At 53.7% G+C, this 15,274-nt stretch overlaps 1 protein-coding gene across 4 annotated transcripts in view; it reads right to left on the bottom strand.

Annotated features, from left to right (window-relative positions):
• The window catches only part of SFXN5 (sideroflexin 5), a 96,121-nt gene extending 83,078 nt beyond the window's left edge, over positions 1 to 13,043 (bottom strand). For all 4 annotated transcript variants that reach the window (XM_088162882.1, XM_088162883.1, XM_088162881.1 and 1 more), the window contains exons 1-2: positions 12,917 to 13,043; positions 5,735 to 5,803 (exon numbers count right to left, since the gene is read on the bottom strand). In XM_088162882.1, coding sequence (XP_088019008.1) covers positions 5,735 to 5,803; positions 12,917 to 12,973 — 126 coding nt within the window. In that variant the 5' untranslated portion in view covers positions 12,974 to 13,043. The remainder of the gene's footprint in view (positions 1 to 5,734; positions 5,804 to 12,916) is intronic.
• Positions 13,044 to 15,274: the final 2,231 nt, after the last annotated feature.

Raw genomic sequence — 15,274 nt, 5'->3', positions numbered from 1 at the left:
CTGAAATAATTGAAATCACTGCAGTCACTGCAATCACCACTGAAATAATTGAAATTACTGCAGTCACTGCAATCACCACTGAAATAATTGAAATTACTGCAGTCACTGCAATCACCACTGAAATAATTGAAATTACTGCAGTCACTGCCATCCCCTCCACGCTCCCAGCACAGCTCTGAATGGAGAGCAGCAGCAAGGCATGAATGGCTCCAATTCTATTTTTTCCCCCTTCTCTTGAGGAAATCTCAGTAGTTACTATAACAACCCTGGCCAGATCCCATCTTGTTTAGAACGGGAACAAACAGCAAACAAAAAAAAAAGAAAAAAAAAAAGCTCGGGCTAGGCTTTGGAAAATCGCACAAATTCCCTCTCTCAGCTCCCTGGGGACAGAGAAAGGAGCATTGCCAGTGGGACCTGGCTGGGGGGGGATAAAAGAGGGGCACAGAAAAAAGAATAAAAAAAAAATATTCTGCAGAGTTCACACCACTCTGAGCTGCTCAGATACTTCCAACCAGCACCCCTCAACCTCCAAATTTAGGCGAAAAAAAAAAAAAAAATTCGGTCGTTTCTTATTCTTTCTGGAACAGTCAAGCACGTTCTTTAGAGCAGAACCTCCAAAAAAAAAAAAAAAAAAAGCCAGGAGCAAACTTCACCACATGCAACAGCTCCAAATGCCAAGCAGCTCCACTCGGTAGCTGCTGATGGCTGAGATTACACTTCCCTCCTTTTTAACAGCGAGAACGGGGTCTGTCTGCAAGGTTGTGCTACTGTTTCAATATTTATTGTTGCTTGGTTTCTCTGCTGCTGTCTGTGGGATGAAGTGTCACTCGAGATTTTTACAGCATCCCTGATTTAAAAAAAAAAAAAAAACACCACAACCACGTTTTTTGATTTTTTTTTTTAAGGTTTCTTTTTTTTTTTTTTTTTTTTTTTTTTCCGGAGTGTGTCTCATTGCTTGCATACCCCCTTCCCTCAGAAAAAACCTCGAGCACTTCTAGTGGTGGCTGCTGGGGTCTGAGCTCTCACAATGGGGTGCCAGACGGACCATCTGCATCTGATGTCACAGAGCTCAGCCCTGCCAGCACCCACCGAGCTCCAGCCGGGGCTGCAGCAGCACAGCCCAGCCCCGGCACCTGGGACAGCCTGGGGACAACCTGGGGACAACCTGGGGACAGCCCCTGCACCTGGGACAGCCTGGGGACAACCTGGGGACAACCTGGGGACAGCCCCTGCACCTGGGACAGCCTGGGGACAGCCCCGGCACCTGGGGACAGCCTGGGGACAACCTGGGGACAGCCTGGGACAGCCCCGGCACCTGGGACAGCCTGGGGACAGCCCCGACACCTGGGGACAGCCCCGACACCTGGGACAGCCTGGGGACAACCTGGGACAGCCCCTGCACCTGGGGACAGCCCCGACACCTGGGACAGCCTGGGACAGCCCCAACACCTGGGACAGCTCCGGCACCTGAGACAGCCTCGGCACCTGGGGACACCCTGGGGACAGCCCCGACACCTGGGACAGCCTGGGGACAACCTGGGGACAACCTGGGACAGCCCCTGCACCTGGGACAGCCTGGGGACAACCTGGGGACAACCTGGGGACAGCCTGGGGACAGCCCCGACACCTGGGGACAACCTGGGGACAGCCCCGACACCTGGGGACAGCCCTGACACCTGGGGACAGCCCCGGCACCTGGGACAGCCCCGACACCTGGGGACAACCTGGGACAGCCCCGACACCTGGGACAGCCCGGACACCTGGGGACAACCTGGGGACAGTCCCTGCACCTGGGGACAGCCCCGACACCTGGGACAGCCCCGACACCTGGGACAGTTCCTGCACAGCCTGGGGACGGTCCCTGCACCTGGGGACAGCCTGGGCCGGGCTGGGCACAGCTGGAACTCGCCAGGCTGGAATTGCAGCTCGGGAAGGAGCAGGGAGGGACCAGGGCCGGTCCCTCAGCCTGGCTGTGGGGTGTGGATGAGCTGGGATGAGCTGGGATGAGCTGGGATGAGCTGGGATGAGCTGGGATGAGCCGGGATGAGCTGGGATGAGCTGGGATGAGCCGGGATGAGTCTCCACCCATGACATCTCCGGCATGGTTTGGATCCAAAGCCTCCAGCCCCGTGCCAAGGGCTCCTGGGCACAGACCGGGGCCACCAGGGGCCAGGACGGGGCTGCAGGGAACAAACCCTGCACCACCCCCAGCCCCATCGGTGTGAGCGACAGAACCACACAATCCCAGAGCTGCTCAGGATGGAAAATCCATCCCAGCCATCCCCAGCACTGCCAGGGCCACCACTGCCCCCTGTCCCCAGGTGTCACATCCACAGGGCTCTGAAATCCCCCCAGGGATGGGGACCGGGCAATCCCAGCCCCTGACCCCCCTTTCCATGGAGAAATTCCTGCTGGTTCCAGCCCGAGGCCGTTCCTCTGCTCCTGTTCCTGCTCCCAGATCCCAAATTCCCCCGGGCTGTCCCCTCCTGTCAGAGCCACAAGGTCCCCCCTGAGCCTCCTTTTGTCCGGGCTGAGCTCAGGAGGAGGAAGAAGAGCCCCAGAGGGGATGAGCCCCATCCCTGGGGCTGACGGCCACGGCTCCAAGCCCAGCCGAGCTGGCTACCCCCGAGCCCTGAGCCCTTGCCCCGAGTGTCCCCCTGGCACGTCCCCGCAGAGCCCCATCTGTGACACACAGAGCACAGGCGACCCCCGTGCCAGGAGCGTTCCTGTCACACGACCCGCCCACGGTGGCACAGGGGAGGGCACCCACGATGGCCCCGGGGGCACGGGGGACAGCGTGGCTCTCGCTCTGGCCTCACATTGGCATTTTGGGGATGGGCTCTGAGCGCCCTGAGCTCCACAGGTCCCACCTTCAGCCCAGCCACGGCTCAGGGGGACAAGCCCCAAGCCAAGGGTCCCGTGGCAGCACCAGCTGCCTCCAGCTGTGCAGATCCAGCTGTGCCCGGCCAGCAGGCACAGCCCAACCGAGGCTTTGGTCTCCCTGCTCCCCGGGATGACACACACGGAGCAGACTTGACTCCAGCTGGCCCCATTGTATTGGATCCACAGTGACAGACAACAGGAGCCAGAAACTTTTTGTTCGAGTGGAGCCAGCAGATGTGACACTGAATAAACACAGACAGTCAATCTGCTGAGTAAGAAGGTATCGTTCATATAAATAACATACATCTAATCCTGCTTCCATTTTAAACCCAAATATGGGAATGCAAGATGCTCTGCAGATCCAGGCTCTGAACAATGAGATAAAGCACGGGCAGCCCCCAGTCCTGTTCCACCGGGAGTGATGATCAGGTAATAACAGCTTCCCACAGAGTGCTAACAGTGTGTCCAGCCTCGTGTCACATGGGACCGAGTCCACCTCATCCAAATATCTGCTGGACTTTAATTACAGAGCAATTAAAAGTATTATTCCCATCATTTTCCCCTCCCAAGTCTCCAGGGCAGGCCCTGCACCCCCTGAGGGGCATCTCGGGGTGACCCTACAATGACATTTCCCACTTGTTGGGGACACTTTGCAGACCTGCAGCTGCCAAGAGAGGATTTCATTGGAGAGGTAGTAATGAGATTAATTGGCAGGGGTGGCTGACACGAGGCCAGGGCCCCTCTGTGCTCCCCAAAAAGGCACCAGGAGCTGGTGCTGAGTGGGATGGGGGGGTCATTGTCCCCCCACCAAAAAAAAATACAAGCACAGGTACAAGAGACCCCAGGGCTCAGGGTTCCCTCCTCCAGTTTCTAATTGTGCTAAAAATCTGCTTTATCGAAAAATAAACGAGGAAGGGCCGAGTGTCACTGAACTGATTATCCCCAGCATCACTCAATCGCCCACGTGGAGAGATCCCTCCCCAGGAGGATGTGATGATGGAACACACAGCCAGCAAAAAAAGAGGATGGAGAAAAATCAAACATTACCCCACTTCCCAGCATTTTCCACGGGATTAACCTCCATTCCCATTAGACACTCATTAATCCATTTTTTTTTCTTTTTTTTTTTTTTTTTTTTTTTTTTTTTGGCCAAGAAGCTCCTCCAAGGCGAGCAGGGATTTGTTTGTTCCCTGGGAGCCCTGGGCCTGGGAGATGCAGCCATCTGTCAGGGGAAGGAGCTCCCTGCACACCCTGGGGCTCAGTAAAAAACCTGCCCAGTTATCAAAGGAAAACAAAACAACCTGGAGCTCCAGGTCTGCACACCCCAATCACTGCAAACACGCAGAGCAGGGCGAGCAGGACAAAAAGGCAAAAAGCAGATTTTTGTGCCCCAAAAAAAGGTGATTATTTGGCCAAGAGGCTCCTCCAGGATAAAGGAATTTGTGGGGACATCACCAGAGATGCTGCAGGACTCCAGCACGGAATTTGGCAGATTCCCTGGAATTTCAGTGCCCAGAGGGCATTTCCCTCCCTGGAAAGTCCCCAAACCATTCCTGAAGTTCAGCCCTGTCCTTCCCAGCCCCAGGGATGGACACCAAACCTCCCTGCTCTGTTGAGGTTCACTCTGGAACCCAAAACTGCTCCATTTTGACCCAGGATAAAACCAAACCACTCACACTTTGCTTTTTTTATCCCCTGGGTTTCACCTGCTTGAAAGAACCTCATCAAAAGCTGTCTGGAAAAAAAATGAAGTTGCACCAGCTGATCCCTCTGAATCCACAGCATTCCCAGCCTCCCAAAAATGTGGAAAAGTTGCAAAAGGTGACCGTGGGAAGGTGGAGAAGAGTGTGGGTGAGCCTGAGGTCACCCCATGGGGGTCAGAGCAGGAACTGAGCTCAGAGCTCAGCCAGGAGCCCAAAATCCCTCTGAAATTTGGAGTAGGAGAATTCCCTCCAGGGCCAGGAGAGATTCAGCCCTGAAAAAATGCTGGGAGAGGAACTGGAGAATTCCTGGGGGAAATGGGAAAGGAGATGGAGAATTCCTGAGGGAGCTGGGAAGGGGCTCAGCCTGGAGAAAAGGAGGCTCAGGGGGGACCTTGTGGCTCTGCCTGAAAATTCGGAGCCAGGTGGGATTTGGGATCTGATCCCAGGGAATAACAGGAAAAGAGGGATGGGCTGAGGGTGGAAATTGGGGAAAAAGAGAAAATAAAAAGGAAAAAGCAGCTGCCCTTCACTGAAAATCCAAACTTTTCTGGCCAAAGGGCAGAATTCCAGGAGCAGAACTTTTCCTTCTCCAGGGTTCCCCATCACCCTCAGTCATCATCTGATGGAAGCCAAGAGCTGCAGTAAATCTGGACAGCACTAAATGGAAATAAAGGGGCAGGATCCCCAAATCCTGTCACAAACAGGGCAACAACTGAGGAGAAACTAAAAAAAAATAATAATTAAAAAAAACCCCAGTAAAGATCTTGTGGAGTGCAGCCCCTGCAGAACTGCAGCACAACCCACCCATGGAATTAAAAATTTGCTCCCTGCATTTTTGCCATGAAGACCTGCAGGAATTTTCTTCCTGAGAAATAAAACTCGGTGGCGATTTTGCCAAAAAAAAAAACAAAAACAAAAACAAAAACCATTTGAGGGAGCTGGGGCTGTGGGTTCAGAGGTGCCTGAGGCAAAGACAAATCCCTGCTCCAGATTTAACAGAGCTCCTCGGGGCAATCGATGAGCTGTGAGACACAAAGCCACTGGAAACTCGGGCTCGTTACTGCTGCTGCTCACAGCACAGATTGGTTTTCATCTCCAGCTGTCTAATAACCAGTCCTGCCCCAAACAGAGGTGAGTGCACACATTACCTCAGTCACAAAGAGAGTGCGAGGGTCGATGATGTCCAAGAAGTGCCTGAATCTGCCATAAAATGAAGTCTGGAAAATAGAAGACACAAAAAAAATAAAAAAAATAAAAAAAAAAAAAATAAAAAAAAAATAAAAAACCCGTGTTCAGTGAGAAATTGCCTTTCAGGGTTTATTTCCTTTGCAGGATGAAGCATCAAGTGAGAATGAAGAATAGAGGAGGTGATTTGGGAGAGGAAACCCAAACCACTCCAGGATTGCTCCTTTTGCTCCCAGCAAAAGCCTCTCCTGCAGTTTTTGTTATTATCCCAACACAAACACGCCCAGCCTGGATGATTTTTTTTTTTCCCAATGTGCCACCAAGAACCAGCCCAGGCTGCCCAGAGCTCCACCCTGAGCACCTCCAGGAGCAGGAAAAGTCTGGGAGGAAGGGAAAGGATCTGTGAGGCAGGAGGGGAAGGGCGTGGGCAGCACACTCAGTATTCCAGACAGCGAAAATCCAAATATCAGTGGGATTTGTAGCAGCTCCAGGCACCAGGCTGTGAAATATTGAGGGATTAGGAGCCCTTGGGGTACCTGGGCATCATCACCCCAACATCAGCCGGGTTCCATGAGCCAGAGGCAGAAAATTCCAGAGCCCCAGGACCAGGGGACACAGGGCAGCCCCTCCACAGAACCCAGAGCCCACTCCGGGATGTTGGGAATTCTCCATCCCCAGTGCCCGGCTCCTGCTGGGTTTGTTCTGCAGGGTTGGGCTATAAATAAAGGATGGAGCAGCGGGAACGGCGTTTAATCCCTGCTGGCAGCGCTTCCACAACGAGCTGCTGCTTCCAGGATTCCAGGGATTCTCATTCCTGATTGATCCCACAGAAATCCCTGAGCAGGAATTCTGATCCCTGATTGATCCCACAGAAATCCCTGAGCAGGAATTCTGATCCCTGATTGATCCCACAGAAATCCCTGAGCAGGAATCCTCATCCCTGACTGATTCCAGAGAAATCCCAGTTCAGGAATTCTGCTCCTGATTGATCCCACAGAAATCCCTGAGCAGGAATTCTGGTCCTGATTGATTCCACAGAAATCCCAGTCCAGGGATTCTGCTCCCTGACTGATCCCACAGAAATCCCAGTTCAGGAATTCTCCTCCTTGATGCCACAGAAATCCCTGACCAGGGATTCTGCTCCCTAATTCCAGCAGAAATCCCAGTTCAGGGATTCTTGTCCCTGATCCCACAGAAATCCCAGTTCAGGAATTCTCCTCCTTGATCCCACAGAAATCCCAGTTCAGAGATTCTGATCCTGACTGATCCCACAGAAATCCCAGTCCAGGGATTCTCATCCCACAGAAATCCCAGTCCAGGGATTCTCATCCCACAGAAATCCCAGTTCAGGGATTCTCATCCCTGATTGATCCCACAGAAATCCCAGTTCAGGAATTCTGATCCCTCAGAAATCCCAGTCCAGGGCACTGCTGACCCCTCACTGTCCCTCTCCTCACAAATCTCTTTTATTCCTCCACCTCCTGCACCAGGAAAAAAAAAAAAAAAAACAAAACCCAAACCCAACGGAACAAAACATCTCCACACAATTCCAGGGCAAGAGCACAACGGTTTTTAATTAGCACGGATCTAATTAACAATAATTAACAATAATTCTGGGACATTTTTCTGCCTGCCTTTTCTGTTGGGTTGGAGGGTCCCTGCCCAGCAATCCCACTGAATTCCCTCTGCCCCAAACAACAGCAGCACCTGGGGCATCCCAAACCTGCCTTGGGCTCTGGGACACGCTGAGAAAAACAACAGGAAATGGAATTAAAACAGAAATACACAGAAATAAAGGGAAGTGTATGGAATGAAATAGAAATCGAATAGAAATAAATGGGAGTAAACAGAATTCAACAGGAATAAATCGAAATAGACAGAATGAAATAGAAGTAAATGGAATTAACTAGAAATAAACGGAAATAAATGGAATTAAATAGAATTAAATGGCAATAAACTGAATTAAATAGAGTTAAATAGAAATAAACGGAATTAAATAGAATTAAATAGAAATAGATAGAAATAGATAGAAATAGAAATATAAATAAATAGAATGAAACAGAAAGAACCAGAATTGCATGAAATGAAATAGAAATAAGTATCATTGTATAGAATTGAATAGAAATAATTAGAAATGAATATAATTACATAGAATTAAATAGAAATAAATAGAATTAAATAGAATATCAGCGTTTTACACTCACCTGACCTGAGTAAAAAAGGGAGGGGGAAGGAGAGCTCAGGTTCAAAGGGGCAGCACAGAAATGCCATTTGGAATTATCAATTATCAATTAATCATCAATTAATTATCAATCCCCATTTCCCAGGCTCTGGGGAAGCTGCTGCCATATCCCAGGCTCGGGGTTTGGCTGGCACTGAGCTCAGCCAGGCCCAGCTTAAGGGCAGGTTTAAACAGCCCAGCCCCACACTGGTGTCACCCCAGCCTCACATTCCCTGCTGCCTCACAGAGAGCCCAAATCCTAAAATCCCCAAATTGGGAATGGTTGGGATAAACCCCATCCATGGCAGGGACACCTTCACTGCCCCAGCTTAATCCAAGCCCAATGTCCAGCCTAACCTTGGACATTGCAGGGATCCAGGGGCAGCCCCATCTGTGCCAGGGCAGGGAGGGATGGTTCTGGGATTGGTTCTGGGACTGGTTCTGGGATTGGTTCTGGGATTGGTTCTGGGACTGGTTTTGGGACTGGTTTTGGGATTGGTTTTGGGACTGGTTCTGGGATTGGTTCTGGGACTGGTTTTGGGACTGGTTTTGGGACTGGTTTTGGGACTGGTTTTGGGATTGGTGCTGCCTGAACTTGTCCATCCTGTGCTCAGACAACACCAAAAGCAGCAGGGACTCGGAGGCTGAGCAGCTTTTCCCTGGATCTGTTAAACTCTGATGAGTCAGGGCTTCATTTCCCACACCCAGAGCCCTCTGAGAACCAGCTCAGCAAAGCCAGGCTTAAACCCAGAGCCAGGAGAGCTCTTTGGGCTCCATCTCAAATAGAGCCAGGCTTAAACCCAGAGCCATGGGGGCACCATCTCAAATAGAGCCAGGCTTAAACCCAGAGCCACAGGGGTCCATTGGGCTCCAGCTCTGGGCCAGGCTTAAACCCAGAGCTACAGGGGCTCCTTGAGCTCCATCTCAAATAGAGCCAGGCTTAAACCCAGAGCCAGGAGAGCTCCTTGAGCTTCAGCTCAGAGCCAGGCTCAAATCCAGAACCAAGAAGGCTCCATCTCAAACAGAGCCAGGCTTAACCCAGAGCCACGGGGGCTCCTTGGGCTCAGCACCCCCTCCCTGCCAGGCCTGTCCCAAGCCCATCCCATTCCCTGCCCCCTTGCCAGGATGTGCAGATCAGCTTCACTGCTTGGCTTCCACATCCAGGACATTCCCTGCTTGCTCTCCTGACCAGGAGCCAGATTTTTTCAATTCGAGATTGGTTTGCACAGAGCTGCATACAAAACACAAGGAGAAAGAACAAAAAGCCAACCAAAAAAAGAAAAAAAACCCCAGCAATCCCAAATAATTCAGAAATTTGGGGGAAATTCTTGCCTGGGAGGGTGGGGAGGGGCTGGGCTGCAATTCCCAGATTTGCTGTGGCTGTCCCTGGATCCCTGGCAGTGCCCAAGGTCAGGTTGGATCCCCCTGGGACAGTGGGAATTGTCCCTGCCATGGATGGGGTGACTCTGGATGGGATTTGGGTCCTTCCCAACCCAATCCAGTCTGGAATTCCGTGTTCCAGCAAACCCCAATCTGTCAGGAGATGGAAATGGGATGAGAGGATGCAGCTCCTGGACACAGGAAGAGCTCAGTGCCCTCACTGCCACCCCAGCCCAAATTTCCCTGGGAGCTGGGGATGGTTCCCCTGTGACATTCCCATGGGTTTGACTTTCCCTTCCCAAATCTCCATCCCTGGGCTCCTTCCCCCTCCAATTCCTGGAACAGCTGCTGGAGTAAACTGGGAGCAAACTGAATATTCACCAATTTCCTGTGATTAATCGGGGCTATTTTGGGAGCATTTCTCAGCAGCCTGTGAGCAACAGTGAAGTGCTTGGGAATGTTAATTCCCTGCCAGGGCACAGCAGCTCAGGGATCCCAAGAACCACGAGGAAACAACCCCTGGAAGGCTCCAGGGATCTGAGAGAGGCCAAGAGGTCATTAGTGAGGTGTTAATCACCTTCAGCAGGAAAAGAATTCCAAGGAGGCCGTGCTGGGAAGAGCAAGAGGCATGGACAACTTCAGCACTTGAATTACAGCCCGATTTTAAACAGGGTTTCATTAAGCCAGGCTTGGGGTGGGGTTGAGCTCAAAGCTGGGCTCATGTCAGGTTTAAATTAATTAGGAGGGGTTTAAGCTAAAGCAAAGGAAATTAAGCCAATGAAGCCATTGAGGCACGGGCACAGCCAGGTTTTGTCATTCGTGGGCTTGGCCAGCTCACTGCAAGCTTGGCCTCAAACCCTGACGCCTCTTGGGTGTCTCTAATTTGTCTTTAATTTGGTTTTCCAAAGCTGAGGAGCTGAGATTCCCATGGGAGGAGCTCCTGCAGCTCAGAGCCACCACCATGGGCAGGGCCAGGACAGGACACAGGAACCTCTCAGGAGCTGGAAATTCATAACAGAGACACAAATGAAAAAAAAATTCCCCCTTTAAATGCAGCTCTGGGTGATGGAGACGTGAAAAAGCCAAGGCAAGAGCAGGAGGAGCTGGGAATGTTCCCCTGGAGAAGGGAAAATTCCAGGGAATGCTCAGAGTCCCTGCAGGGGCTCCAGGAGAGCTGGAATTGGGGACAAGGCCTGGAGGGACAGGACCCAGGGAATGGCTCCCACTGGGAAAGGGGAGATTGGGCTGGGATCTTGGGAAGGAATTCCTGCCTGGGCTGCAATTCCCAGATTTGCTGGGGCTGCCCCTGGATCCCTGGCAGTGCCCAAGGCCAGGCTGGGCACTGGGGACAGTTGAGAAATGGATGGGATGGGATTTGGATCCTTCCCAGGATTCCAGGATCCTTCTCCTCCCTTTTTCAGGCACAGTGACCTCCCTTCAGGAGAGAGGAGTTTGGTGCCATTTATTGAAGTGAACAAAAACCTGACACTGAGCAGCAGCCGAGGCATCTCCTGCAGCTTTTCCTCACTGCTTGGACATGGAATCCTGGGATGGTTTGGGTGGGAAGGGACCTCAAAGCTCCTCCAGCCCCACCCCTGCCAGGGGCAGGGACACCTCCCACTGGATTTTGCCCAGGATAAAGGTCTGGGCTCCAGGCACCGAGCCTGGAGCACTGGGAACACACAGCAGCCTTTGGGAGAGGGAGCACTCAGCAAATCCTCCGAGGAAAAGGAATAAAATAAGGAAATAAAGAAGGGAAAAAAAAAAAAAAAAAAAAAAAAGTATTTCTAACAAATTAGCGCTACTTGTCAGAAAATTAAGTCCTTCTCACACATTCTCGAGCCCAACGTCCTCATTTCTTCTTTCACCTAAAAATAGCCCCGTTTCCAGCAGGAGCCAGAGCCCTTCCAGCAGGGAGCTGCAAAAGGTGACTCGACACAGCAGGGCCCGGAGAGGAGAGCAGGGAAAGGGAATTTCACACCCACAGGGGCTCTGGGCTGGGGCTGCCCCTGCCCCAAATCCTGCCCCGAGCTCTGCTCACACTGGGAAGGGAATTCCCGATCCCCAGGGCCTGGCTCTGCTCCTGAGGATTTATTTTATTGCCAGCACAGGGCTTGTCCTTGTTGTCCCTGCAGGGATAAGACTGCCCTGGGTCTGTCCTAACCCCCCCCGGGTCTGTCCCAGCCCCCCCCCCGGTCTGTCTGCACAGTCCCAGGGCTGAGAAAGGAGTCCTGGGATCCCACAGGGACACAGCTGGAATTTCAACCACCCCAGCTCGCTGATCCTGCCCAAAACCACCAGACATCTCTGTCAGCTAAAGCTGAGATCCCAAAACTGATAAAAACCTGGAAAGGGCCTGGGAAGAACAAGCAAAGGCAGGCAGGTGTGGGGAAAGCACAGAACACCTGGCAGGGAAGGTTTGGGAATGGCTGATCCCTTGGGAATGAGCTGGGGATCCTCCCCAGCACCCGAGTTTGGAAGGAAACACCAAGGTCAAGATGGGGGAAATAAAGAACTGGAAGAGTCTGAGGCAGGGATGGAGGGGCTGGGATTTCCCTGGAAAAATGAGATCCACCATGGGGAAATCCTCATCCCAAAGCCTGGTTGGGTCAAGCCAAGAGCAGGTCTGGGCTGGGGTCAGATGGGGGGTCTGGGTTCCTAAACAGGGGCTCTGGATTGTTGTGGAGAGTGGGAATGGTCACCCTGGGCATTGTCCCCATGGGGGACACGCTCACACACCCAGGGAGTCCTGCCCAGCTCAGGAGGGACTGAAGGAGCTTTTATGAGCATTTTTATCAGCCTCAATGGTTCCACAAGCACAACAAGTGTTCTCTGGTCATCCACACAGGGTGGTGGCAGCCGGGACGTGCTGTGCCCCTGCACCTGCCCTGCTCACCTGGGGACAGGTGAGTGACCTGACCACGGGCTGCTCTCGCCATCCCCAGATGTCAGGTGCGGAGGAGACACAATCTGTTGACCCATACATCATCCTGGGGGTCCCAACCCAACCCTCAACCCATCGACACCAAATCTGGACCCTGCCTGGTGAGGTTGGCAAAGCGCCCACCTGGAGCATCCCTGGCTGCCAGGAGCCCCGCTCCAAGGCAGCGCTGCTCTTCCCCTCCCAGGCACCATGGACAGAGCCCATTCCCATCAGCCCCCCCGGGGGAAGGGGTACCCCGCGCCACGCGCCACCGGGAGCGACACCAGGACCCTCCCCGCTGCCCCGGGGTGCCCCGCGGGGCTCGAACCCGTGACCCTCCTGCCCCCCGCCCGCCGCGCTGCGCCCCGCGCCACAGGGGACGCGCCAGGGCCCGCCCGCCGCGGGCAGGGGGCGGCGGCTCTGAGTGACAGCTCGGCCGACCAATGGCGAGGGAGCCGCGGGCCAATCAGCGCGCGGTACTGCGGGAGGGGCGGGGCGAAGCCGAGCGGGGAGCGGGGGGCTCCGTTCCCGGCATGGGGGGGCGATGCCGCGCGCGGGGCGGGGGCGGCTCCCGCCGCCTCTCCCGGTGTCCCCCCCGCCGCCTCCCGCCGCCGGCCGTACCTGCTCGAAGCGGGGCTTCCCCAGCTGGAACGGGGGATAGTCCGCCGGCTCCGCCATCCCGCAAGCGCCACTTTAAACAGCCTCCCCCGCCGCTAGGCCACGCCCCCCGGCCGGCCCCGCGCTGATTGGCTGCGGCCAACCGCAGCTGCCGCGGGGCACGCCGGGACATGGAGTCCGCCGGGCACTGCCGGGGGCGGGGCCCTGCCCGAACCTCCAGCCAATGGGGAGCGCGCTGCCCGCGGGGCACTATGGGAAATGTAGTCCCGCCACGGCCGTGGGGACGCCCGGGAGCGAGCGGGGAAAGGGGGGAATCCAGAACGAGGAGGGGTCCTGGCGAACGGGACATGGGAAAAAGGGTTTTGCCTTAATTGTGCAATGGACTGAGCAAATAATAAAACACGGAAAGGTGAAAGCACAAACACTTCTGAGAAACTGCCCCAAATATTATTAAATTTTCATCCCTACGACATCTGTGACAAGAAGGGCTGGAGCGTGTCCAGGGAAGGGAACGGAGCTGGAGAATTCCTGAGGGAGATGGGAAGGGAATGGAGAATTCCTGAGGGGGCTGGGAAGGGGCTCAGCCTGGAGAAAAGGAGGCTCAGGGGGGACCTTGTGGCTCTGCACAACTCCCTGATGGGTTGGAGCCAGGTGGGATTTGGGATCTGATCCCAGGGAATAACAGGAAAAGAGGGAACGGCCTCAGGGTGGAAATTCGGGAATTTCTCCATGGAAAGGGTGCTCAGGGATTGGAATTGCCCAGGGAGGTTTGGAGTGCCCATCCCGGGGGGATTTCAGAGCCCTGTGGATGTGACATTTGGGGACACGCTCGGTGCTGGGGATGGTTGGACTGGGTGATCTCAAAGCTCTTTCCCAACCCCACCAATTCCAGGGCTCTGTTCCCTGGTGGAATTGCGGATTCCCGTTGGATGGGAGCCCCAGGCTCAGCTCTGACCTTTGGAGCCGCCGATCTCAAACCCAGCACGGGGACCTGGCGCTGATAACGATCCGGGGAGATAAAGCCAAGGTCGCGCGGGGCTGGGGGCACCGGGGGCACCCGGAGCCCTCCTCGGAATTCTCTTGCCCAGATTAGAGGGATAAGAATGTCCGGACCTTCAAATGCCGGCGAAATTGTTTGGAGGATTAGGATCAATTGTCGGAGGAAGAGCACGGGGACAGCAAACAGAGCGAAGGGAAGGGAAGGGCTGGTGGAGGAGAAGCAAAGGCAGCGAGAGACAGAGCAGGTCAGGAGCAGGATTTCCATCTGAGGAGGAATTAAAAAAAATAAAATCCCTCGGTTTTGCTACCCAGGGACAACCGTGATCATCCCATTGTGGTGCAGAGCCGATCGTTCCTTGTTTTCCTCCCACCTGCAAAAACAATTCCCGATTTTGGGCTAATTCAGCACCGATCCCCTTCAGTGAATCCCGAATCTCCTGCAGCTCCGGCTGGGAAAGGGATGGAAAAGAGGCTAAAGGGTGAAAAGTGGAGTAGGAAAGAGCAGGGAAATGGTATTTTATAACTTTCGTTTGTTTTTCCTCTGAGCTATTGCTAAAATCGAGCTGTGGCTGCTGCCTCCCGTGCTGGAATTCCCGTCTGGGGACAGGGCAGGGCTGAGGAGCCACGGCCCTGCCATTCCTGGCATTTCGGGATTCCTGGGATTTTTTTTTTTCTGCCGGCTCGAGGTGGCCCCAAGCTGCCCCCACCCCACAGCTCTGCACCCCAAACTTTGTTTTTTGGATACCCCAAACGCAGCCCCGACCCCAAGCTCAGCCTTCACTCAGCCTCCTTTGCTTCTCCTCAGCTCTGTCTCCGAAGGAAAAATAAAACAATAAAATAAACCCAAAACCAGCTCTGCCAAAATCTTTGGGAGGCCCAAAGGCTCCATCCCGTTCCCCAGAGGCTCCATCCCGGAGATCCCCATGAATTTGGGATTCTGCCCCAAATTCCTGCCTCGCAGGGATCCCCTCCCTCCCTCCCCTCCCTCCCTCCCGCAGCCTGAGCCAGACAATCGCTGCAGTCCCCAGTGTTGACACACGAAATGTTTGGTAACAACAGAGGGGAGAGAATCTGTTTATCCCAAACCACATTTGGAGTGACATAAGACTATCACTTTTTTGGTTAAATACCAGAAAGAATATCAATTCTTTGGCTGATATCAAACCCACCAGATCCATCCTGACTGACAACTTGTGTTTCCCTGGTTTGGGGAAGGAGGGGGGGGTTCCTTCCTCTCTCAAAAATGATTTTTTTTACAATTTTTTTTTTTTTTTGGTGGGGTGGGGGGCACAATTCCCCAGCAATGGTGTGAGCTCATCCAAAAACTGGGTTTGGGTTGAGGGAGGGGGCTCCAGGGGTGGC

Source organism: Sturnus vulgaris, chromosome 4 (genome assembly GCF_052056855.1).
Source record: "Sturnus vulgaris isolate bStuVul1 chromosome 4, bStuVul1.hap1, whole genome shotgun sequence".
NCBI lineage: Eukaryota > Metazoa > Chordata > Aves > Passeriformes > Sturnidae > Sturnus > Sturnus vulgaris.
The sequence above is the reverse complement of the archived record's forward strand: the minus strand, read 5'-3'. Positions and strand labels throughout refer to the sequence as shown.